General features: G+C 37.1%; 1 protein-coding gene across 8 annotated transcripts in view; it reads right to left on the minus strand.

The window, feature by feature from the left end:
• ABI1 (abl interactor 1) overlaps positions 1–27528 on the minus strand; it is a 126379-nt gene that overhangs the window by 20656 nt on the left and 78195 nt on the right. For 5 of the 8 annotated variants that reach the window (XM_007081310.3, XM_007081315.3, XM_007081313.3 and 2 more), the window contains exons 3-6: positions 8914–9090; positions 2768–2782; positions 1938–2038; positions 202–342 (exon numbers count right to left, since the gene is read on the minus strand). In XM_007081310.3, coding sequence (XP_007081372.1) covers positions 202–342; positions 1938–2038; positions 2768–2782; positions 8914–9090 — 434 coding nt within the window. The remainder of the gene's footprint in view (positions 1–201; positions 343–1937; positions 2039–2767; positions 2783–8913; positions 9091–27528) is intronic. The other 3 variants (XM_007081316.3, XM_042991264.1, XM_007081322.3) reach the window with 1 other exon arrangement.

Below are 27528 nucleotides of genomic sequence, written 5' to 3' on the forward strand. Positions count from 1 at the left end.
AACAGATATTTAAAATCCCCCCAAAACAGAGGAATTACCATACAAATTTCTAGAAACATCTACAATGTTATTAACCTCATCTTTTATATTCTATATTATGATTAGAGAAGTACTTTACCTTTCTTCAGCAACTTTACAGGAGTTTGTCACCAGTCAATAACCCCCACTCATGGATATTCAAAGGCTCAACTGAAGGTTTACCTGTGTGTCCTCGGTCTCTGGTTTAAAGAAGCTGTCCTGCCTGGACTATGTTGACTTCCGAGCCTAGCAGGACTTGTCATGTAGTCATTAGGAACTGTTGGGGGTTTAACAGGTTCCAGGGTTTTGTAAGGAGTATTTCGTCTAAAGAAGCATAACAGAGAAGGAATAATGAATAAGAAAGATTAAGTGGTAGTCCCCCCCCCCCCAAATCTGTGATTGTCTCTTGATAACCAAGTACAAGTTTTTTTCTTTAACTTGTAATAATAAAGTTTTGTTTAAAAAAAAATTCTTTGGGTGCCTGGGTGGCTCAGTCAGTTAAGCGTCCAACTTCAGCTCAGGTCATGATCTCATGTTTCATGGGCTTAAGCCCCACCTCAGGCTCTGTGCTGACAGCTTGGAGCCTGGAGGCTGCTTCAGATTCTATGACTCCCACCTTCTCTGCCCCTCCCCCACTTGCACTCTGTCTCTCTCTCTCTCAAAAACAAATAAAAGTTTCAAAAAAAATTTTTTAAAGAAGTGTTCTAAAATAAAATAAAATAAAATAAAATAAAATAAAATAAAATAAAATAAAATAAAATAAAATAAAATAAAATAAAATAAAACAAAATAAATAAAACTCTTAATTGGGGTATATAAACTTTGTTACTTTACACAAAAACTAAAATTTGTTACTTTTTGTTATAAAAACCCTAGGAAAGGGTAATTTAAAAGTTCTAACCTTATTTCTGAAAATAATGATTCTAATTTTTTTTAATGCTCAGTAATATTAATCTTTGAAATATACGTTATTCCCAGCTCAGTCACCCACAAGCCACTGTCCTTGTACATTGTATGAAAACTATCTCCTCTGCATTTTATTCGTACTTCAGTGTGGAAATAATATGAACAAGTACATTTCCAATCCTATATAATGCCACACATTTCTTAATAAATGATTTTAACTTTTCGATTTAATAATTTCATGTTTTTTTTTTCAGGGGACAGGGGTTTACAGAACGAAAATGGGAACTAAGATTCTATGAAACTGTTGATTGTTAATCCTTGTTACTATAAAATAATGGTTCCTCACCTTTCTACCAAAACCAAGAACTCTACTACATTACTTCCTATTTTAAGGTGAATAATCTTTCAGAAATATCTTACCAATTATTCAATATTTTTATTGCACTGAGAACTGAGAAGGAAGAAGCCACAAATTGTTACCTTTTCTATTTCTCCAACTAGCCTTCCCCCAAAGCTCAAGTATGAAGGGCCCTCAGATTACCAGCAGAAGCACAGTTAAAGATAAAGAGTCCCTAATTTCAGGTGCCAAGAAGAGATGCAGGCTATGAAATCAAACTACATAAAATATACCACTTATTTAAAGTCCTGCAATATGCATACTATAAACACATGTGAAAGCACCATATGGAATCCTCTGGTAATTTCACTAGACATAAACTTAGGCTACACTAATTTTTTTTTCCCCAAAAAAATGAATTAGAAAAAAAATTAATGATGTTTATTGACATATATACAAAAGAAGTTTTCTAGTACAGACTTCCATAGAGAATATTATAAAACAAGCGGATTCACCATGGATTCTGTTGAAGGAAATAAGAGCCAAAATGAAATTTGTAAAAGGTAGTTCACACTGAGAGGGTCCCACAGCAAGAACCCATACATTTACTTAAGTCACAGAAATATCTTTTTCTTCAGCCTATGGATTTTCTTGTAAAATGAAGTTGAATTCTTACCCCAGTGTTCCCCGGCCTGACATGGGAGGGCTTGGTGGTTTCTGAGTAGGAGGATTTGTTCTCGACAGTGTGCCAGTTCTTGCAGGCTGGTTATTTCCATGCTAAAATGTGGAAAGAAAAGCTTTTATTTTTATATCAAATTGTTCTGTTGGTGTTTTGACACCATATATTATTTTTTTAATATCAGAATGTGAAGTAAGGATTCCCAGACAATTTTAATAACAGACTTTGGTACCACATTTTAATAAGTCAAGAAACCACCTGCACTTGGCTTTTCCTATTATCTTTCTGTTATTCATACTAATTTATGGCAAAATACAGGTGTGAATATTGGATTTTATATATTATTTTATTGTTGTGAAACATGTTCACTGAGATCAAACTTATCTGCATTCAAATACTGGATTTCTCCAAATTTTTTTAGATATGTGCATGAATAAAAACTACAGATCTCAGTGTCAACTTGCTAAAACATACATCTGAAAAATCGTTATCTTAACAATTCAGTAACAAAGTCATATATGTCTGGAAAACCTCCAAATTGTTAAGTCAATAAAAGCAAGGCAACTATCAAAAAAATGAGCAAAGCAATAAATGTTAGCAAAATTAATGTTCCTATATAAATGCAGATGTCAATATATCTTTGATATATTAACACATCCAAGCTAAATGTTGCTGATTTGAACTGAGTTTCAGTATATTTAATCTACATAAATCCTAGGGGAAAAAAGCAGACAGACATAGGAAGAGTTTTCAAATTTTAGTGGCTCTGCAGCCTCTATCAATATAGAGGGAATACTGTGGATCAAATGATAAGTAGTATCTCTTACCTTGGCTTTTAGCCACTTTACGTTGGCAAAAAAAGGGGGGAAAAAGTAGAAATTAATTCGAAATAAATTATATCTGATAGGACACGTTTATATTTACAATTATTCAATTCATGTTAATAAGCTTTTACCCAGCCATATTTCAAATATTTTATAAAGAAAAAATATCCATAAGCAATAGGGAAATATTCGTGTGTATCAAATATTTTTCAAAAGAATATATTCATAAGAAAACCACCACTTAATTATGCCAATCTTATACAGGTCCAATGTCTTAGGTTAGTATTTTATCCTATGAAACTAACTCAACTGAATCACAGGTGATAAACACTGATTTAAACACAAACACCTTATCACATTAAATCTAAGTCCACTTTAACACAGAAGTGTACAAGGCCTCAGGCTTTCCTAAAAAAGTCAATGCCCAAGTATTCATTATTTGAATGGTAATATAGTATTTTAAAAATTGATAAATTATAAATGTTAACATTCAAAATCACATGTTGCTTCCAAATTCAGAAAAGGGCCTAGCACCTTGATGTTTAAAAAAAAAAAACCAGTGGTGCCTGGATGTCTCAGTGTGGGTTAAGTGCCTGACTTCAGCTCAGGTCATGATCTCACAGTTTGTGAGTTTGAGCCCTGCATCAGGCAATCTGCTGTCAGAGCCTGCTTCAGATCCACTGTCCCCTTCTCTCTATGCCCTTCCCCTGCTCAAGCGTATGTGCACACACACTCTCAAAAATAAATAAAATTATTGTTTTAATTTATTTTAAAAAATAACAAAGTTAAATTTAAAAAAATCACTATGCACAATAGTTCCTTAGTCAGATTCTAACTAAGGCACAAACAGGGTCCGGAAACCTCATTTGTAACTTATGAATCTAAATCTGAGCAAGCCAACAGTAGTAGGAAGTTACATGTTGCTTTGGTTCTAAGTTTTCTTCTGAACCAGTTTAGCCAAAATTCAAAATTGGAAGAAAAATTGCTTTGGTCCTAAAGGCTACTTCTATGAAAGATGATTAGCCTATATATGAGCTAATATGGCTTATGAATAACATGAAATAATGATATAGTACTAAAGCATCACTACTTGTACGATGCCACTTAAGAAAAAGTATCTTTACGTTGTAGACTCTAAGTTTGTATATTCTGGGGTCTCAAGTTCTTTCTTTAACATGTTCCCTTTTAAATATGTAGCTACCATTTTTCAGGTGACCATAAAGGCAACATTAAGAAAGTCATCCAGGGGCACCTAGGTGGTTCAGTTGGTTAAGAATCCAACTTCGGCTCAGGTCATGATCTCACAGTTCATGAGTTTAAGCCCCACACGGGGCTCTGTGCTGACACCTTGGAGCCTGGAGCCTGCTTCAGATGCTATGTCTCCGTCTCTCTCTGCCCGTCCCGTTTGGGCACACCTGCGCCCTCTCTCTCTCTCAAAAACAAATAAACATTAAAAAAAAAAAAAGTCATCCAAAAGAGGAATGTACTTTGTTTTTTAGATTCAGTCTCATTTCTAGAAATTACGCCAGAATTTTGGTGTTATTTAATGTTTGTTTAGAATGATATTGCTCATTTTTATCAATGTCTAGAATCCTACCTAGCTGCTAAATACCACAGGAGGATTTAGAAACTGTAAACTTGAATAACAAGATAAACTAATGTGACAGCATTACAATACACTAAATATTATACTATTCTAAGGTAACTTAGAAGTATTCTTAAAAAAATTTTTTTTACATTTATTTATTTTGAGAGAGACAGAGCAAAAGTGGGGAAGGGGCAGAGAGAAGCAGACACAGAATCTGAAGCAGGTTCCAGGCTCTGAGCCATGAGCACAGAGCCTGACACAGGGCTCAAACTCACAAACCGTGAACCTGAGCCAAAGTCAGACGCTTAACCGACTGGGCCACCCAGGTGCCCCAGAAGTATTCTAAATATAGCCACACATCTGCCCCCATTTGTGGTTTCAAGTGAGTAAGAAAAAAAAGTTAGCGTTCAAGTATAAACTGATCCCAAATGAAAGAATGAATGGAGAATTTGGGAATAAAAATTCTAGCTGAACTCTGCTACTGTGCAATGGTATAACCTTTAACCTTGTATGGAGCCCAGCCCTCTCTACCAAGTATATACAGAAGTGTTTGAGTTTGAGAGTGTTAGAAGGAAATAATCTCTATATCTTACTGCTTAAAATACTCTAATTGTTAGCAACCTACAAGATTTTCCACTTAAATGTCCCCAAAACACATCCAAACTAGACTTTTATTTTCTTAAGATCTCACTTCATTTCTTTAACATTTACATTTACCATTTCCCTGGAATCTTGAGTTGAAAACAATAGAATTCTTTCTGATTCCTCCCTATCTTTTGGTCTAAGTAAAGCTTTATGTACTATAGGTGCTAAAACTCTGTAAGGCCAGCCAATCCTTTCTTTTATATGATTCATTAGTTTACTCCTTTGTCTAATACAACCTTTAAAAAACATCATTCCTGGGGCACCTGGGTGGTTCCATCGGCTAAGCATCTGACTTTGGCTCAGGTCATGATCTCAGACTTTGTAGGTTCGAGCCCCCTGTCAGGCTCTGTGCTGACAGCTCGGGAGCCTGCTTCGAATTCTGTGTCTCCCTCTCTCTCTCTGCCCCTTCCCCACTCGTACTCAGTCTCTCTCTCTCTCAAAAATAAACATTAAAAATTTAAAAAAAAATTTACCCCTATCCTAAATCTTTAGTGTCTCCACAAATAAAATGTAACAACTCCTAGATCACATGTTCTTTTCAAGGCTTAAAAACAAACACATACATTGAAAGTCCTTTGTAAATTAGGAACAAGTCCATAAAGCTGTTAATTATTATTATGGTTTATTAAAAATAAATGTCTCTACTAAGTACTCAGGTCTTGTCTAGTCTAACTTACCCTGAAAACTTATGCTCCCTATAAGGTTTATCTTCTTTGCGTTCTCCTTTATGTATATATATTCTAGTAGTTTCCCTGTGCTAGGATTCTCTTATCCATATCTTATACTGTTTACAAAAGTCAAGCCAGACTTATCTTAAGATATTTTTTCCATATATACGGGGTGCTTGGGCGGCTCAGTCGGTTGGGCACCCAACTTCAGCTCAGGTCATGATCTCACTGTTTGCAGGTTCAAGCCCCGCATCAGGCTCTGTGCTGACAGATCAGAGCCTGGAGCCTGCTTCAGGTTCTGTGTCTTCCCTTCCCTCTGTCCCTCCCCGTTCATACTCTCTCTCTCAAGAATAAAATAAAATGTTAAAAAAATACATTTTTTTCCATATATATATATATATATATATATATATATATATATATATATTTTTTTTTTTTTTTTTTTTTTTTAAAGTAGGGCCCACAAACAGCATGGAGCCCAATGAGGGACTTGAATCATTACCCTGAGATCAAGACCTGAGCTGAGATCAAGAGTCGGATGTTCAACCGACTGAGCTTCCCAGGCACCCCATTTTGTCCATATTTTTAATTCATACCAAATTTCTGTGTAACCATCTACTTCACAGCATAAAACGCTTTAGCACAGTAAATATTTAAATAATACAAATACCAAACCCCTTAAATTTATATCACAAAATAAAATATGATGGAATATTAATTTTGGAGCATGGAAACCTTAACATAAAACTTAGCAGCTGTAAGAATATTAATATATTTGGAAGCAATTTTTTTAATCTGTATATATTTTTTAAAATACCAAAACAACAGAGGCAAAAGTCAAACAGCAGTATGAAGAAATATTTGCCAATATATAAAGAGCTCATTTCCTTAACAGAAAAAAGAACCCTTAACAATCAATAGGAAAAAAAATTTCTAAACAGTAAATGGGACAAAAGATAAAGTAATTCTAGATCTATAACTAAGTACAGCTTCTCTCTTTTATTTCTCATAATATTGGCCCTAGCATTTGTTAAATTAACTACTACAAATTTCTAAGCTTCCTATACCTCTATACTCTAGAAGTATTTATTTAATTTGGCAATGATCTCTCAGAAAAATCAGAAAACAGGAGAAATAAAGTGGCAATGAGACAACTGGGGAAAAAATAATTATGTGTATATTTGTATGTCACAGAAACAAAATATAGACAAATATGCCACATAGCAGCTTCTAAGACATAATGTTCTCATGGACCACCCACCCTCCCACCCCTAGTCAAAACAATAACCTGTACAACTATATAAATGTACTTAGTGCCACAAAGCTGTACACTGAAAATGTTAAATGGTAAATTTTATATTTTGCCACAATACTAAAAAAAAAGTGTCAACATCCATTACAAAAAGTAGACTGCCTAAATTTACATCTTCATACTTCATATATATATATATATACTTCATATATATATGTATATATATACTTCATATATATATATATACTTCATATATATATATGTATATATATACTTCATATATATATATACTTCATATATATATGTATATATATACTTCATATATATATATATATACAGTATATATATATATGTAATGTGGCATTTACACTTCCCATTTATACATTTATGATGAAACAGCTTCATTTTCTCACCCAAAATTTCCTTGTAAAATTTGCTTTCGTCTTCTAATCTGCTAAGGACTATGTATTAAACTATTAAATATATTTATTAGTAGAGGGATAATATAGGATATTCACTTCTAAGCTGGTGACAGAACTTTCTTAATGCATGTATACTGTTCTGAAAGAAATAAAAAGGAGAAGTGAGTGAGAGTGGGTTTGTGTGTGTACATGCGTGCATATGTATATATGTATATATGTAAGTTTTAATCCCAAGGCAGTTAATCATACAAAGAGTTCTTCTAGACTCTCAATATTCAAATCCTAAAGTTCAATCTAGTCTAAAATATCTTAAATTAAAATTGAATTTAAGCTCTTACACAGCCCTAGCCACATCCTCTGGGTAAAAATATAAGAAACAAACAAGTAGCATCCTTTACATGTGCAAAGTGTTCAAATTTTACATATAACTTCCAAGCATCACAGTAAAGAGCAGATTCCATAATCTCAGAGAAGAATAAAGGTCAGTGTTATCAGTCAGCTATTTCCCCACTCTTGATCAAGAACCCCAAATAATTCAGAATGCAACAGATCCAGCAATAGCATCTGTCAGATCAGCTAGGGAAAGCTTCCAGATTCTAGCTGACTCCTAAAATTCTATTATAAAAATTCTGAAAACTAGATACAAAATCAAAATAAAGGTCCTCTAGGAAAAGGACTACTGAATTTGAGAGGAATCATTTATCCTGAAGAGAGAAGACGGAAGAATTCAGGCCATTCAGTATGTTTACAAAATGACCCACGAACACCTATGAAGTTGACAAGTCACAGGTATCCTTCAAAAGGAGTTAATTCTGCCGTGCTAAGAAATAAACATGGGCAACAAATAATCTCTCCTAAAAGCCCCTAGGGGCAGGGGTGAGGAGGAAGAGATGGGGGTGGGGCACAAAACAAAACTACATACAATCTTTTATTTTTCATAAGTTGCTGGAATTACAGCCACATCTACACATATGCACTAATATATAAACATATTTAGAAATCAAAGGGTGAAAGTTCTTATAAATTATTTTCTAAACCAACACTGTAAAGCCTACAAGTTTTATTTTTAAATATCCATTCATTCATGGTACTCACAAATTTGAAGTATTAGTTTAGGATTCAAATGGCTTAACTGATGAACAGCCATTTTAAGTTTTATTATCTTCTTAAATAAAGCCTGTTCCACAGGTAAAATTCTGCCTTAAGCTTAGTATATAGAATACACAATTAATATTAAATGTTCTTTGAAAACTGTAATGCTAGCTACTAGCTAATAGAATCTATTAATTAAGAAAATTAGGAGCACTTGGGTGGCTCACCTGGTTGAGTGTGTGACTCTTGATTTGGGCTCAGGTCATGATCTCACAGTTCATGGGATTAAGCCCCACTTTGGGCTCTGAACTAACAGTGTGCAGACTGCTTGGGATTCTCTCTCTTTCTACCCCTCCCTCACAGGCTCTCTCTCTCAAAATAAATATTTTTTTAAAAAGAAAAATATTTTTATCTTCCTATTTCCTACTCAAAATATTTACTGGATAAATTATTTCAAGTTAATGTAATATAAAAATGCTTACCTTGACACCATGGCCCACATCATCCAGAACTGTATAGTCAATAGGTTTCCGAATATACCTTACAGGGCGCTCCATATTTGCAGGTGCTATTATTTTGTGAGTTCTTGATGTATTCTTATTTGTTGTCAAAATGCCAATCTCTCTTCGAGCCACTTTTTCTTTATGAATGTCCACAGTCTGTATTTTAAATGTGAAAAAAGCAAAAAAATATTATTAGGCACAGTAAATTATATTATGTCCATCATACCAGACTACATACACGTTGGACCACAGGACTGAATTACATGTCTGATCTCCAGTGAATACTATATCTTTCCCTTCAAAATTAAGGAAATTAACATCCTTGAGGCTCAAAACAGGTACTATCTAAAGGTGATTAAAAGCACCAACAGATTTAATGGATTTGATTCCAAAACAATTTCCAGGAAAGCAATTTTCATTCCTAAAAACTCAGTGTGTATGGAAAGTGGAGGGGTCTTGCTCTGAGCAGCTTACACTTTATTTACTGGGGAGGCAGACCTGGAAAAACAAAATAAAATAAAATAACTACAACACAATGAGGTTAGTGCTGTAGTGACACATGCACAATGTCAGAGCCAAGATACCTAACTAGGTTCAGAAGGGCTCACTTAAAGACTATACAGCATGTAGGTTTTTAAGTATGAATAAAAGAAGACGCAGATAGGGAAATTATTCAAGGCAATTATTAGAAAAGATGGTAAGTTACAGCAGAGGTTATACATTGGCAACATGAAGCCTAGCTAATTCTGGCCTTTATGGCTTAAAAAAAAATTTGCTGTTGTTTAGTTGCCAACATTTAAAATTGGACAGTAGTCAGCACATAAGAAATAATTACACAACTACTCGACAATTTAAACTTTGCCCTAATGGTAGTGAGGAACCAATGACAAATCTGAACTGAGTGACATCATCAGATCTGCATTTTAAAAAATACCTCTGGTAGAAGTGTTGAGGACAGACAGAACAAGAGTACTGGCAGTGAGACCAGGTAGGAAGCAATTACAATAGTCTAGGTAGAAAAGCAGCAAGGGGCAGGGGAGTATTGTCAGAAAAATAAAACAAGAAGGGGCGCCTGTGTGGCTCAGTCGGTTGAGCATCCAACTTCAGCTCAGGTCACGATCTCGCCATTGACGAGTTTGAGCCCCACGTCTGGCTCTGTGCTGACAGCTCAGAGCCTGGAACCTGCTTCGGATTTTGTGTCTCCCTCTCTCTCTGCCTCTCCCTTGCTCATGCTCTGTCTCGCTCTGTCTCAAAAATAAATAAACATTTAAAAAAAAAAAAAAGAAAGAAAGAAAAAGTTTCATGTTAATGCCTGTTGAAGATTCTATTTCCAAATTTTATTTACTTTAGAGAGAGAACACGCATGCGGAGTGGAGAAAGGGAGAAGAAGAGGCAGAGAGAAAGAGACAGAGATATTTCAAGCAGGCTCCACGTTCAGTGCAGAGCCCCATGCGGGGCTTGATCCCATGATCATGAGATCATGAACTGAGCTGAAACCAAGGATCAGACTAAGCCACTCATGTGCCCCTCTATTTCCAAATTTTAAAAAATTGATTGGGAAAGAACCTGTAATTAAAAATGTTGTCCCGACTCCAAAATTAGGGAGACAACTACCCTAAGTGTCTAGCAATTTTCCACATTTTATAAGAAAAAGCACTACTCCCTCTGTCCTGGATATTTATATAGTAAACAGCCTTCATATAGTGTCTTCTTGGAGAGCAGATGGCAGAGTTGTTTCTTCCCAGTGTAATAAAAATAATGTCATCCCTGGGGCAAAGGTCAGGAAGGCTTTTTGCCTGTTGTAAAAAATCTGGTCCCATAAACTGGAGTTCCTTTCTTGTAATGAAACCAACTGTGTGTACAAGTATCACTTGGCTCTCTTTGCAGGATCCTATGGAAATTGGGGCTAGTTATCTAGCACAAATACTGACATTGGCTACTGCCATTGCCATGAGCAATGACATCCTGGGTCTGACCCAAGAGTCTCATGTCTCTTAACAGTATCTATTCTGGCAGGCTAACTTCTTAGCTTGCAGGAAATGTAAAATAATCTTAAAACTCTTCAGAATTTTTGACAGTTTCAGCAATGAGAATGGAATGCTGACAGAGTTTTCTAGAAATGGAACGAAAGACCAGCAAACAGGAATCAAAAGAAGTCCATGGGAATCGTGAGCGAACGTGCTGACCAAATGGGATGGTCAACCAAGCAATGAACTGTCCTCTACTGCCTATTAATAAGGCTAAGCTGAGGTGATAGTTTCAGGGTGAGGACCATTTTGTAGGTTCAAAGATAGCAGTCTGAATGATGCCCCAGTTACTGTTAACTTTCCATCAACCTGACAGTCAGCTTCAGAAGGTATGCCCTATAAACAACTGGTACTAAGATTTACCTGGCAGAGGGAGCAGGGAACACAAAGTTCTGTTCCCTTTCAGACAATTTTACACCCAATGTTTCACTGGGTGCCAAAGGAGAAAAACTGCAACCACTGTGGTGAGAACCAGAAGAATCTTTAGAACTTCAGCTAGTTTGCTTAGAAGATATGGGGACGGGGCACATAATGTTTTAAGAAATTTTTTTAAGCTTTTACTTATTTATTTTGACAGAGAGTGAGAAAGCAGGGGCAGAGGTTGGGGGGAGAATCCCAAGCAGGCTCTGTGCTGTCAGGGCACAGCCCGAAGCAGGGCTCAAACTCATGAACTGCTAGGTCATAATCTGAGCCAAAATGAAGAGTCAGATGCTTAACTGAGCCACCCAGACGCCCCACATAATGCTTAGTACACATGGCAACAGCTGACTATGTTACTGCTCAGTCCCTTCTATAGTCTATCCTGTCAACATTCAGTCCATACAAGATGAGTAAAAGACCTCAGCATTTTTTGGCAGTAGGTCCTGTCTGCTATGAGGGAGGTTTGCTCAACTCCACCCCCACCCCTGAAATTTTACTGAGAGAAACTACTACAGGCACTGAGTAGTCTTCAGGTTCTTACTGTACTGATTTAGGATTAAAATGATGATGAAGGGGATCACTGGAGAATGAGAAACTCGCCCAAGAAATCTAGATAAATTCCTACTCTCAGACCTTCCAAACTTGGAAAACTCCTCTAATTCTTATGTTGAAATCAAGCAAGAATTTAAGAGAGGTTATCACAACAATGGAGCAGCACATAGCCTACAGTAGGGGGATTCTTAAAAATAATGCTGTCACAAGTCATCCAAAGGGCACAAGCTCATCTCTCTGTCAGAAAGCTATCTGGCTGTAGTTGCTGAATGTCAGTAATGATGACCCTGCCACAGACCATGGGACCTTGGGTGGATCAAAAACACTACACTACAGATTTATTTGATTGATCAGCTTGTAGCTACAGCACTGCTCAAAACTGAAAGGAAATGCACCTTGTTTACTGGTGCAGAGCTGCTCTCTCCCCACCTCCCCTCTAGCCCAGCCTCAGCTGCTTTACAGAGAAAGATGATTGGGGGTGGAGTTTTCCTAGTCCCTAAGGGGAACTGAAGATCAAACATACCCAAGTATGCCAGATCATGAAGGAGGGGAAGAACCCAAAATTTCATGGCTGTTAGATACAGAAGCCCATGTCACCTTCATAGCCATTCTGTGAAGGGAGAGGGTACTTGCTTTCAGCTATTGAGGTTTGGACAGGATTCACAGTGAGAAAGAGTAACTAACTCATACTTTACAGCTGGTATCTTTGGACCAATTCAGTGTATTACTGTTGTGGCTTCTATCACTGAATGTATAACTGGTACTGATTTTACACATCTGCACCGTGAATGCTCCTAAGTGCCGAAGGGGATTATGACAACTGGGAAGAGCCCATGTAGAAAGCACTGGTAGCTTAGGCGTTCCACAATCCTTATGATCCCTTTCAGTACAAGTCTCCATGCACAGATGAGTTTACTGACTGGAGCCTCTGGCAAGAGGAGCAGCCTCCACCAAAGGTATCCCTTAATTTTTGGATTCAATGCCTCCCTGACACGGCCACCAGGTACACTCCTTTTGGAGTTTCCTATTTAGGATGGGTTAACACAAACTCAATGACTAGTAAGGTGGGAAGAGCCTATCAAGCCTCTTTTCTCACACTGAAGTGGGATATTCAAGAATGCAACCAGCCTGGCCCCTATGGTATTTCAGTTTCATATGAAAAAAATGGCAATTATCCCTGTGGGGAAATTTTATCCTTCACTCTGCCACCTGAACCAAAGTCGCTGGCTCATTGAAGCACCTGACTCACAGAGGATCCCATGAACATCTGCACCTGGCTCACCAACGATTCAACTACAATGAAACCCAAGAGTGCCTGGTGGGCTGCTGTGCTGTTCAATTTCAGGGCCAGCCACACAGAGCTGAAAATGGGTGTGGTTGCTTTACTCTGTGGGCAGAATTCAAGAATGCTCTCATAGATCTGACCAATACTCCCCCTCATAAACCTTGTTACATTTTTACTGACTCTGAGTCTGTTACCAATGACCTACCTGTTTGGTCTACCACTTGGAAAACTACAGACTGACATATTAAAAACTGGTCATAAACTGTGGGGACATATTGCAGTGGCTGATCAGATCATCGAGGTCACAACCACAGATGCCCACGGTAAGGGGCCAGTGTCTGAAGAGATCAAATGGAATGAAGCTGATTAAGACTGTACTGCCCAGATTGCCATTACCGCTGCAGGTTCTATCATCATACAGCAACACATGTACAATCACAGAATAGAATCATGGTAAAGGACTCTGTGTTCCTGATGCAGAGGCAGCCACTGCATCCGACACGTGTAATTCCCAGAAGATCCATTTGTCTCATGGTGAAGGAGGTCACATCACTTGCTACGGACAGATTGGCTACATCAGACCTTACCCCCCACCCTTCACACTATTAGTGGTGCCTTACCATTGATGACACTTTTTCAGGTTATGCTATTGCTATTCCACTCCAGGTGACTCCAGACACACTACTGTTACCCTTGACACTAATCTGTCATGTTTTTCACTTTCCAAACCATATGCAGTCTGATAATGATGTTTTTATTCCAAAGGTCACTAACAATGGGCTGTTAGTGAAGGCATTTGATGGCCTTCCACACTCCCTACCATCCACAGGCATCCTGTATTGCTGGATGCTGGAACAACCTCCTCAAAAATCAACTCAAAACATTCAAAAACAAAAAACAAACTGGATTCAAAAATGGACAAAGGACTTGATTAGATATTTCTCCAAAGATAGATAGATAGATAGATAGATAGATAAGAAGATATACAAATGGCCAATAAGTACATGAAAAGATGCTCAACATTACTAAATCACTAGGGAAATTCAAATCAAAACCACAATGAGATAACATACCCATCAGGATGGCTACTATCCCCAAAGAACAAACAGAAAATAACAAGTGTTGAGGAGGACCTGGAGAATATGGAACACCTGGGCATTGCTGGTGAGAATGTAAAATGATACAACTTCTGTGGAAAACAGTGTAGTGGTCCCTCAAAAGATTAAAAATAAAATTATCATAGGACTCAACAATTCCACTGCTGGGTATATACCCAAAAGAACTGAAAGTAGGGTCTTCAGGAGATATTTGTACACTCATGTCCATAGTGGCTTTATTTACAAGAGGCAAAAGGTAGAATAACCCAAGTGTCATTAATGGAAGGATGAATAAACAAAGTGTGAAATATTACTCAGCCTTAAAAAGTAAAGAAATTCTGGGGCACCTGGGTGGCTCAGTCAGTTGAGGGTCCGACATCAGCTCAGGTCATGATTTCGTGGTTCGGTGAGTTCGAGCCCCACATCTGTGCTGAGCTGTCAGCACAGAGCCTGGAGCCTGCTTCCGATTCTATTTCTCCCTCTCTCTGCCCTTTCCCCACTTGTGGTCTCTCTCTCAAAAATAAACATTAAAGAAAAAAAATTTTTTTTCAGTAAAGAAATTCTGACACATACTACAATATGAATTTTGAGGCCATTATGCCAACTAAAATAAGCCAGTCACAAAAGGAAAAATATTATATGATTCTACTGATATGAAGTATCTAGAGTAGTCAGATTCATAGAGACAAAACAGGATTACAGTTGCTAGGGTCTGAAGGGAGAGGGCAATGGGAGGTGTTATTTAATGTATACAGACTTTCAGTTCTGTAAGATGAAGAGAGTTCTGAAAATTGGTTGCACAACACTATGAACATACTTAACACTAAAGAACCGAACACTTAAAATGGTTAGGTACCGACTGCCTGGCTCAGTCAGTAGAACATGCGACTCCTGATCTTGGGGTTTTGAGTTCGAGGCCCATGCTGGATGTAGAGATTACTTAAAAAATAAAAATTAAAAAAAAAAAAAGGTTAAGATGGGAAATTTTATGTCATGTGTATTTTACCATAATTAAAAAGTTTTTTTTAATCAACTCAGAAAGATTTCTGACTATACCTCCCTTAATTCTTCCTGGTTCACACATATCAGTACAGCAGTTTGGTTACTGAATGTGGATGACCCCAGGAAGAGACCATCTCCTCCTTGCCACTTGAGATCTGTCCTGACCATTCCCAAAGGTGATGCTTCTTTCTTTCCCCTAATGGAAACCCCAAGCTGGCCTGATCTGTACCCTCTGGATAGCAGCCTAGACAAAAGAGGGCCTTGGGATTTCTAACATAATTCTGGTTCAGTCACCTGAATTTTCTTGTTGGATTTCTGTGGTCTTAGACAATACAGATAGTGACCATTTGGTTAAGAAAGTATACTGCTCATGAAGTCCCCTTACAGTGAATCATGTGGACCAAAACAGAAGACACAGCAGGGTCTCTGTAATTACATTTAATAAAAATGCCCTTGTCCCTCTTGCATCTGACCCTTCCAGACAAAAGATTTGGGTGAGAGTCAGGGATGACTGGGGGAAAGGGAGAAGTTCTGTACTGGTACAGGACACACCGATCTTGTGGAACTAGAAGAACTCTGGCACCCATGGAGTAAACACTTTAGATCTCAAGAGGGAAGAAAGAGGGGCTTTAGTACTCTCGGTCTTCCAAAATCACCCCTGGAGTCTTTCTCACAAAGGAAAATTCCCTAGTGCAGCTCTCCTAAACAGTGGAAGTGCCTGAAATTAGACTGCTAAGTCTGCCATACCCTGCTGAACAGCTATGATCACAACTGGATCACCATTCTCTTTAATGTCACAGAGAAGTCTTCAGGAAGCAGCCGAGGGCCCCAGTTCCTATACTTCCCATATATAATACCTGTCAATACCTCCAGGTGTCTTTCCTATAGCTATCATTTAGTCATTCCAAAGGGCAGATGAATGCTACCTGGCTGATGGCATAAATAGGACAGACTGGACTGACTGCCTTCAGGTAATCCCTCCAAAAACATTACTTTTTTAGCATTAGACTCTCAACTTGTTTTAGCATTAGACTCTCTGGAACCTCTAAAGCCTAGCAGCTCTCCAGGAGGCAACACTGCAGAAACTCAGCCTGTGCTCCTTGACTTTAGGACATATCTGGGGAAGAAGGGGACAACAACTGTAAACACCACATTCTTCACAGGAATACTGGTGCAGCAAACATCAACTTTGCCCTTTCCAAAGTAAGGGTATTCTTAATTATTTGGTGGGGGGATGGGGGTGGATGGACCTCTCAGAAGGATAACTTGTTAATTACATGCAGTCTGAGGCAGTTATCCCTAAAATGGGAGTCATCCCATTGGAAAATGAGCCTGGGTGGTTCAGTCGGTTAAGCATCCATCTCTTGATTTCAGCTCAGGTCATGATCTCATAGTTTCGTGAGTTCGGACCCTACATCAGGCTCTGCGCAGGCAGCATGGAGCCTGCTTGGGATTCTCTCTCTTCCTGTCTCTCTGCCCCTTCCACTCACACCACCTCTGTCTCTCTCAAAATAAATAAATAAAACTTAAAAAAAAAAAAGAAAGAAAAAGAAACAAACGAAATGTGGTTGGAAACTTGTCCCTGATTTCAGCTAAGGTGATCAGTGATATCACCTCAGTCCTGGGGCCACTCAGGTCAGTCTCAATTCACTGACCAGGATTATGATGGATGACAGAATTGTCCTAGACTTCCTCCTTGCAGGACAAGGCCAAATCTGTGCATTCCTTAATACATCCTGTAATTCTTAGATTAATGCCCTGGATCAAGTAGAAAATCGGTGAAGAAACTTATAGAGAAAGCCACTTGGCTCTCTAAGGCAGACCTTGGCACTTGTTCAAATGCCTGGGTCTAGGACCCTAGGGAGCACAGTTGAGGTCAATATTGCAGTTTGACCTCATCCTGCTACCCTACTGACAATGAATAACTTTAATTAAATGTCTTATGAGATAAACTGAATAGCTCTAGTCCCAGCCTTTGTCAGACAAATTAATGAGTGACCAGTAAAAAGTATCGTCATGAGAAATTTTACCAGAATCCAAGAAATGTATAGAAATTAGGGGCAAATATTGGAATACTCGGGTGGCTCACTAGGTTAGGCGTCTGACTCCAGCTCAGGTCATGATCTGTTTGTGGTTTCGAGCCCCACACTGGGCTCTGTGCTGACAGCTCAGAGCCTGGAGTCTGCTTCGGACTGTCTCCCTCTCTCTCTGCCCCTCCCCCACTTGCACTCTGTCTCTCTTTCTCTCTCAAAAATAAATAAACATTAAAAAAATTTTTTTTAAGAAATTAGGGGCAAATATTGTTGAAGGTAAATTGTCCATGGTTCCATAACATTTCTGTGTATCTTGTGAGTACAGCCATTGCCTCTCTTTGTTCCATAATATCTTGTTAAATATGTTTGTAAGGATAAACATATGATAAACATGAAGGATAAAAATGTCTCCCTCAGGAGCAAAGAGCAGGTTCACTTACTGTCTCAAACAACAAAGATGTCATCTCCCTCTAGGATTAACACTGGACAGGCTACTTCCCATTGTAAAAGTATGGGTTCCCTAACCTGGAGGTTCCTCTCCTATAAAACAGACTAGGCTGCAATACAGGCAAGGTAGAACCACAGGCATCACTCAGCCCTCTTCACATTTCTCTATGGAGCTTGGGCTTGGAAAACTGGCACAAATGCCAACACTGGCTCCTGCCATTGTCATGAAGAAGAAGTCCTATGTCTCTAACCCAGAAGTCTTGTATCTTCTACCAGCATCTATGAAACTGTGGCAGTCTAACTTGCTAGCTTGCATAGATGGCAAAAACTCAGACCCTTCACAGTTCTTGAAACAAAGCAAACCAGTTTTTATAGTAAAACAATTCACAACTCAGGCCAGTTCAGTTCCCTTCCCCTCAGCAATTTTGGAGATTATCTGATATAGTTAGTCATTGATGTTACAAATTGTAAAGAGCTACATGTTTAATGCTTCTACTTATCTTTTAAACTCTTGCTTTTGTAATAGCACGAGTTTAGTACAAATTTTAGCTAAATTCTGACACGAAGTTAAGTTTGGGGGTTCATAATTCCATAGAAAAGTAAATACTGAGACTTCGGTATTTTGGAGATTTTGGAGAGTAAAATACATGGACTAACATTCACCTGGTTTGTTCTAACTCCCTGAACACTCATCTCTGTGTCCTTTGCAAAGTCACTTTACAGATGCAATGCCTCCATGGTCAGTCCTAGGCTCTCTAGGCTTTATAATCTCTCCCTGGCAAACTCACCCACATGCAGGTATAAAAACTGCCATTTACACACACATAAACTTTATTCTAGACCTCTCCTCAAGGCTGCTGAATTATACAAAAAAAAAAAAGTGTGACATTACTCTGTTAACGTCACTTGCACCTCAAAATGGAGCTGCCCAAAATCAAACACAGTCTACTCAACTCTATTTCAACATTCCTATTTCAGTTCTCTCTCAAGTTATTTAAGTCAGGGACACCTGGGTGGCTCAGTCAGTTAAATATCTGACTCTAGATTTCAGCTCAGGTCATGATCTCATGGTTCATGAGATCAAGCCCCACGTCAGGCTCCGCAATGATGGCAGAGCCTGCAATTATTTAAGTCAGGTATCTAGCATTTACTTAATATCCAATATCACTAAATCTTGTCACATTTACCTTTAACAAGTGCTAGTGAGCATGTGGAGAAAAGGGAACTCCTGTGCACTATTAGTGGGAATGCAAATGGGTGTAGCCACTATGTAAAAAGGTATGGAGGTTCCTCAAAAAATTAAAAACAGAACTACCACATGATGCAGCAATTCCACCTCTGAGTATTTATCTGAAGAAAATGAAAACACTAACCCCAAAAGATATATGCACTTCCATGTTCACTGCAGCACTGTTTACAATTGCCAAGAAATAGGGGGGAAAAAAAAACTAAGTACCGATCAATAGATGAATGGGTAAAGAAGCTGTGGTATATATATTACCACAATGGTATACCATACAATAGAGTACTATTCAGCCATTTAAAAAGGTATGAAATATTTCCATTTGCAACATAATGGAGGACATTGAGGGTATTATGTATTATGCTAAGTGAATTAAGACAGAAAAAGACATATACCATAGGATCTCACTTGTATGTGGAATCTAAAAAACAAACAAAAAACAAGCCTACGGATACAGAGAACACACTGGTGGTTGCCAGAGACACGGACTGGGCAAAATGGGTTAAGGGAGTCAAAAGGTACAAACTTATCTTATGAAATAAACTTACAAAATAAATAAGTTATAGGGATGTAATATGCAGCATGCTATCATTAATAATACCATATTGCATATCTGAAAGCTAAGAGTAAATCTTGAAAGTCTTCATCACAAGAAAATAATTTTTATAACTATGTACAGGGACAGATGTTAACTAGACTTACTCTGGTGATCACTTTGGAACATATACAAATATTGAATCATTATGTTGTACAGCTGAAACTAATACGTCAATTACACCTGAATTTATATACAAACTTGAAACGTGTTTCCTTTGGGGCACCTGGTTGGCTCAGTCAGTTAAGCATCCAACTTCAGCTCAGGTCATGATCTCACGGTTCATGAGTCTGAGCCCTGTGCTGGGACCTGTGCTGACAGCTCAGAGCCTGGAGCCCGCTTCAGATTCTGTCTCCATCTCTCTCTCTCTGCCTCTTCCCCACTTGCGCTCTGTCTCTCTCTCAAATATAAATAAAAAGACATTAAAAAAAATTTTTTTAATGTGTTTCCTTCTGTTTCCAACACCTTAATCATAGTCAATCTACTGTACCATCTCTCACCTTGGTTATTGCAACAGCCTTCTAACTAGTCCACTTGCATCCAATCTATTCCCTTTCCAATCTGTTCTTTATATATGGTGTAACCATGTGATCTTTACAAAAACAGTCAACTTGAGAAACAAAATGAAAAACTTTGAAGACATCTCACCTGCTTAAATCCTATTAAAGAACACCCCACTCAATTCCCAGTCTTCATGGGAAAAAGAAATTCAAAATGGCTCAAGTTCTTCCTCTATCCTCTCAAACAGCATCGTGTGCACAACTCGCCTTAAAATCGTCTTTTTCACCCATCCTACTTCCCTTACACATTGCAGATGTATTTAGGACACTATTTCAAATTACTTGAAGGTTTTTTTCTCTGAGTCCACTCTCTCCCCAATCTCCCCAGTAGGAATACAACCCCTCCAGCAATGCACAACCCTCCATATGGCACAGTGAGTGAATACAGCAGGTAGGAGGAGGGGAACAGACTTGGAACATTTGTATAACAACAGCATGCATATGCTCACCGAGCCAAAGTTAGCTTTTTCAGGGAGACTAATTCCTACTCATACTTGAATTCCTTACTTTCGCTCTTTTTTCATCTTTAGATAGCAAAATAGCAGTTTGATATAAAGAAAATTAGTTTTCAATTCTAATATACTGGGGATCAAATTTATGAGTTACCCTGGTTGCTCACGTGATCACCTTGCAGCAATTCCTAGACCTAAGAAGCACAGATGAAAACCACTGGTTTAAAGAAAACACACACACGAATCTAGTTTTGAACACTGGCTCCTTCACGTACTAGTTGTGACATCTTATACAAGCTTTTTAGCTAAGATTCCATTTTGCTTATATTAAATGGGGATAACAATAATACTGCTTGATACAAAAAAGTACTAAAAAAAAATAAACACATCTGAGTCTTATTTATCGAACTATCCAATCTACAACCTTGCAGTTAAGGTAAAGTATTTCTAAAATATTAATGTGAAAACATGGACATATCACATTATGTATTAGAAATATAAGGAGTGTTGAATCTGGAGTGAACTAAGTGCTAAGTGAACTAAGTCAAATACAGAAAGAAAAAAGCTGCATCATCTCACTTATATGTAGACTCTAACAAAAGTCAAACACACAGAAGGAGATTGGGTGGGGAGGTGGAGGAAATGAACAATCTAAAAAGCTGAAAGCACAAAAAGCAGAACAGAGGATGATTACCAGACTCTGGGAGTGCGGGAAATGGAGAGAGATCGGTCAAAGGCTACAAACAAAGCTGCAGTTATAAAGAATGAGTTAAGTCTAGCAATGTAATGTACAGCGTGATGACTACAGTTAATAATACCATACTGAATACTAGAAATTTACAAAGAGTAAATTTCAGGTGTTCTCTTTACACACACACACACACACACACACACAGTAACTTTGTGAGAAGATATGTTAATTAGCTTGACTATAGTAATCATTTCCCCCTGTATATGTGTATGTTGTACACCTAAAATATATACAACTTTTATTTTAAAAAGTAAAATAGGGGAACCTGGCTGGCTCAGTTGGAAGAGCATGTGATTCTTCATTTCCAAGTCATGAGTTCAAGCCCCATGCTGGGTGCAGAGACTGCTTAAATAAATAAAACTTTAACAGATAGATAGATAGATAATAGATAATAAAAAAATAATTAAATAAAATAACTAAATGATGAACACAAATTATGTTCAAATCTCTAGTTTTGCCATTAGCAATATTAGGATCTTAGAGGACTCCTCAGACCCAGTCTAATGGTCATTAAGACTCTGGACGCTTAAAACTCAATGATTCCAAGCCCTAAAGACTACAATTCATTTAAAAGAAGAAAGCACATGTTACAGATGTGGCTATCAGCAGGACAAACTAGAGAAAAGCTAGAAACCCAAAGACAAGTTCTAATAAATCAAGTCATGTTTGATGATTCAGCACCTAATGAAGTGATAAAGTCGAAACAATATACATGAGAAATTTGGAAGTAAAAGACAGAATGTACATGTTCAGAAGATCACCTTTTAAGGCATGAGTACATTCCTGAAGAACTTACACGTAATTCAAAGCTCAAATAAAGTCAGAGAAGTAAGTTAAACATAGTACGGTGATTCTGTTTGCTGCCTAAATATCAAATGACAATAAAACAGTTTATTCCTTGTCCAGTTTTGGACTTCTGCAATGGTCTGAAGAAGTTTTTAATTTGAAGGAAGTCTTCACATTTTAAAAATAACTTTTTGAATTTTGTTAATATTTTATGTTGCATTTCCAGTACACAAAATGAACTTGTACCGCAATGGGCTGGTAACAAAAACATAAGTTGCAACAGTCTAATACAAAGCAAACAAGGCCTCTGAATTTGGTAATGTAAAAGGCAAAATCTAGAGCTAAGATAACACAAATAGGAAACTCTTTTGACAGACTCAATATGACAAGCACAAATAAGATCAAGAGTTGTGAGAGGGAATAATGAAAATGGGGCAAATAAGATAATCAATAGAAATGATCAGAACATCCTGAATAAAACTACAACAAACTCTCTCCCTAACCAGTTATATAAATAAGGGAAGAAATAAGGAAACAGTGAAATGGGAGTTTGAAAAATTAACCTGAAAACAAAACTTATGTGGCCTTCAAAGCCAGGTATAACCCACACCCACTTACTCACAACCAGACATCTCTCTCATTCCCCCACTCCCAGCCAATGAAGTACTGATGCCAAACCTTCCAAACTCATCTACAACTTCAATGTGCCTCTCAATAAAAACCCCAACAGGGTCTTTCATAGTTTCAAAATATATATAGATGGGCAAAGGGGAAAGAATGACCAAGATATGGTTTTAAAAAAATTAGAAAGGGGGAAGTGGGAGGGCGTCTGGCTGGTTCAGTCAGAAGAGAATACATATAATTCTTGATCTCAGGGTCTTAAGTTTGAGCCCTACATCGAGTGTAGAGATTACTTAAATAAATAAAACTTTTTCAAAGTTCAGGTAGGGAGGAGGGACCTGCACATTAAGATTTATTATAAAGCCATACTAAGTAAAAGAGTATAGACAAATTCAACAGAAGAGAGAACTCAAAACAAGCTCACACTTACAAGGAAACTTGAATCTTACACAGTGATGACACAAAGGAAAGAATGCATTATTCAAATGGGGCAACTAGTTTCCACAGAGAAAGAAACTAAAAATGCATCCCTACCTCACACTACAGGGAAAAAAACAATTCCAGATCCATTAAATGTAAAATTAAGTTGGGCATAGCTATATCTGAAATATTATACATTACTATGAATGAACTATGCATGAAGTATAGATAAATCTCAGAAACATAACGCTCAATTAAAAAAAAAAAAAAAGCAAGTGACACTAGACTATATGCAGCATGAATCTATTTTTACTAAATCCAAATACAAACACAATTAAACAACAATTACTTAGGAATACATATTTATGTGATAAGCTTTTCTGAAGAGAAAGGAAATAAATATTTTCTTGGGAGTATGGACTGAAGCACCAAAGTAGAAGAAACAGAATTGATCTTTTTCTACTTTGGTGCTGGATTCCCAGATGGTTGTTTTATTATTACAAATGTTGTAACATACCTTACATGTATTCTGTTGAATGTATTAAGTATAATTTTTCAAAAGTCTTTAATCACACAAAGTACAGTGTGAATAAAATGATTAAAATATTCCTCAAGCACCATCAAGAAATCCATAAAAGAAATCTCATTTAGCCAGCCATATTGAGCAGATCAAAAAGAAGAAAGGATGGGGAGCAGAGGAAAATCCAAGTTGAGGGAATAGCATAAGCAAAAGGCGAACAGACATGAAAATACAATACCTGCTCAGAGGTTAGAGAAAATTTTAAACAGCATGAATAAAAATAAGTTAAACTCTGCTCTGACTAAAAGATATTAAACAAAGACTAAGGAAATTAGAAAATCATATTTGATGATTTCTTTTTAAAGGGTCAAGCAGGCCATTTATAATATAAGCAGATCAAGAATTTAATGGGTAAAATACATTTTGTGGAAAGTAAAGGTTCTCATTAAAATATTTCACAAGTGATTCTATTTAGAAAGGGAAATATTTTTTAAGACAAATGTTGAAATGACAAATTTTGTTAAGTACATGAGATTTTTAAGTTACCTTTTAAGATATGATTATTTTAAACTATTATACTGAAAAATGTTATTTTTATTATATTCTCTTTTCTTTCCCTTACCAATTGGGGGTAGGGGAAGGAAAACATGCTTCTTTTACAGATCCTCCAAAACAAAATCCTTTCTAATTATCGAAAGACAAAAAGGCAGAGCAGAAAGGAAGTATGACATTGCAAAACTACTCAGTATTTCATATATTTTCTACAATATCATGTTGGAAGGCCTACTATCCTCACAACTGCCACTACACCAATACAGGGAGGACATTATAGGTTTCAAGCAAAGAATCTTGTATATAAGTAAAAGCACAATAAATGTTTGCTGAAAGAATAACTACAGAATGAAAATCTAAACACTTTTGCCCTGAATAGAAAAAGGAGAGGAGTATAAAAGGGGTAGAAAAAGTGTAAGAGAGTCCTGAGACAAGCCACACAGAGAGAGCCTTCAGCCAAGAAAGAGACAATCTTTGTTTGTTGCTGTTTATTTGGACCAGACTCTGGAAATGGCCCTATGCCCAAAATTCTGTGTTACAGAGCTTTGTTCAATAAGCTTAAAACAAGGTCCCAATCAACTGCAAAGTTAACTTGATTCAGAATGACCTATATATACACACTATAAAATAGACCTATTTAGAAAAGATGAGCTGCAAAATAAGACTCTGGTGGAAAAGCATAATATAAAACACTTGGATCAGAATTGTTCTGAAATATTTTAAACAGTGAAAAACTGGATTTGTCACTGACACTTTGGCCCATACCCAATTTTTTAGTACCATCCAATGACATTTTCTGTCTCCTCTTTTCCTGCTTAAGAATATAAGACACAATGAAGAAGACTATACATGGTAATTATACATCTACCTCAAAAAAGATTTTTTTGTGGGTCACCTGACTGGCTCAGTCAAAAGAGCATGCAACTCTTGGTTTCAGGGTTGTGAGTTCAAACCCCATATTGGATGTAGAGATTACTTAAAATAAATAAATAAACATAAAATAAATATAAAAATAATGCTTTGTGCTTAATTCAGTAATAACCATCTTTGATCCAAACTAGGATCTAAAGCAAATATGAATTTTCAAGAGAACATTAGGGGCACCTGGGTGGCTCAGTTGGTTAGGCGCCTGACTCTTGATTTCAGCACAGATCATGATTTCACAGTTCTTCAGATTGAGACCCAAGTCAGGCTCTGCACTGACAGTGTGGAGCCTGCCTGGGATACTCTCTCCCCGTCTCTCTCCCTCTCTCTGCCCCTACTCCTCTCAATTAAATTAATTAAAAAAAAAAAAAAAAAAAAAAGACAAAGTACCTTTAGATCACAGTTTATCTTACAAATACCAGGTCATGAATTTGTACTTATTCCCCAACCTATTACTCCTTACTAATAAGTATCATTTGTTTTAATATTTCATGAGTGTCTCTCCCCTGTTAAAAATATATGTACATAAAATTCTGTAGAAATGTCAAGCAGTATAGTCTAATGACTAAGAGCACAAGCTCAAGAACTAGACTGCGCTGATTTAAAAGTAGACCCTACCATTTACTAGCTGTGTGGCCTTGGGCAAGTGGCTTAATCTCTCCAGCCCTCAGTTTCTTACCATACAGATGATATATAAAAACAAACAAAAAGCTATATCAACCTAACACCGTCATTGTGAGGATTAAATGAGTTAATATTTATATAAAGGATTTTCAGCAGTGTCTGGCATGCAGAAAGAATGAAATAAATATTAGCTTTTAATCATAATTATTATTATACTGTTATTATATACACCATATATATATATACACACACATATACATACATACACTATATATACTGTTATCATCTGCACTATCAGCATAGAGCCAGACACAGTGAACTCATGAACTGTGAGATGGTGACTAGAGCCAAATTCAAGAGTTGGACACTTAACCTGAGCCACCCAGGTGCCCCAACAAATACAACTCTTTATAAGCAATCTTAGAAATTAAAAATTGTTACTTAGTTCATTTAAGATGCCCAGCTACATTAAACATATAAGCAGTGCAAATCAGTATTACTAGAATAAAAGAAAATCCAGCACTTTGAAAACATTTGAATTATACTCAATAGTAGCTCTTTCTGAGCCTATTCATTTCTTTCATATTCATCATAAAAGTATTTTTCGTCCTATATAATAATTCTTACAAGTAACAACAAAATTTGGGGATATCTGCAGAGAAGATATTTAAAGGTACAATTTGGTACTTCATATTAAATTCAGAGGACCCACTGATTACCCATTAATGGCTCTTCTGAGACTTCACAAAAATGACTGCCAAAAAATAAATTTATATATAATAACTAATACATAAACATTTTAGGGGCGCCTGGGTGGCTCAGTCGTTAAGCATCCGACTTTGGCTCAGGTCATGATTTCACAGTCCGTGAGTCCAAGCCCCACATGGGACTCTGTGCTGACAGCTCAGAGCCTAGAGCCTGCTTCAGATTCTGTGTCTCCCTCTCTCTCTGCCCTTACCCCACTCATGCTCTGTCTCTTTCTCTCTCAAAATAAACATTTAAAAAGTTTTTAAAAACTACATAAATATTTTATATAGAAGTAATTCACTATACACACACATACACACACACACACAATGTTTTTCCTCCCTTTAAGGACAAGGGTAAATAAAAGGGAAAAAATCAGTGGACAAGAACTTCCAATAAATCTCTGGATATCAGAAAGCAAATGGAGTCCAAGTAACTGATCAGAACAGACAGAAGAAGTTAGAATCCAAAATGCCTGCAGACAGCAAGACAAGTTATCCTAAAAGAAAAAAAGAATAACCCTTGACAGGCTCAGGATTTGGAAGTGACAGGTTCCACAGACAACAAAAGTGAGAAACAGAATCAAAACTACAACGAGATACCACTTGACATCCACTAGGATGGCTATAATAAAAAAATATATAGACAAAACAGCGTTTGCAAGGATGTAGAGAAATTGAAACTCTCACATACTGCTGGTGAAAGCATAGAACGCTGCAGCCAGTGTGGAAAACAACTGGCTGTTCCTTGAATAGTTAAACACAGAGTTACCTTATGATCCCACAATCCCACTCCTGGGTATATAACCAATATATCTAAAAACCTATGTCCACACAGAAACCTGTATATAAATGTTCAGGTCCCATCATTAATCATAACAGCCAAACAATTTCCAAACAGGAAACAATTCAAATATCCATTAACTGCTAAATGGAT

This window comes from Panthera tigris, chromosome B4, assembly GCF_018350195.1.
Source record: "Panthera tigris isolate Pti1 chromosome B4, P.tigris_Pti1_mat1.1, whole genome shotgun sequence".
Taxonomy (NCBI): Eukaryota; Metazoa; Chordata; class Mammalia; order Carnivora; family Felidae; genus Panthera; species Panthera tigris.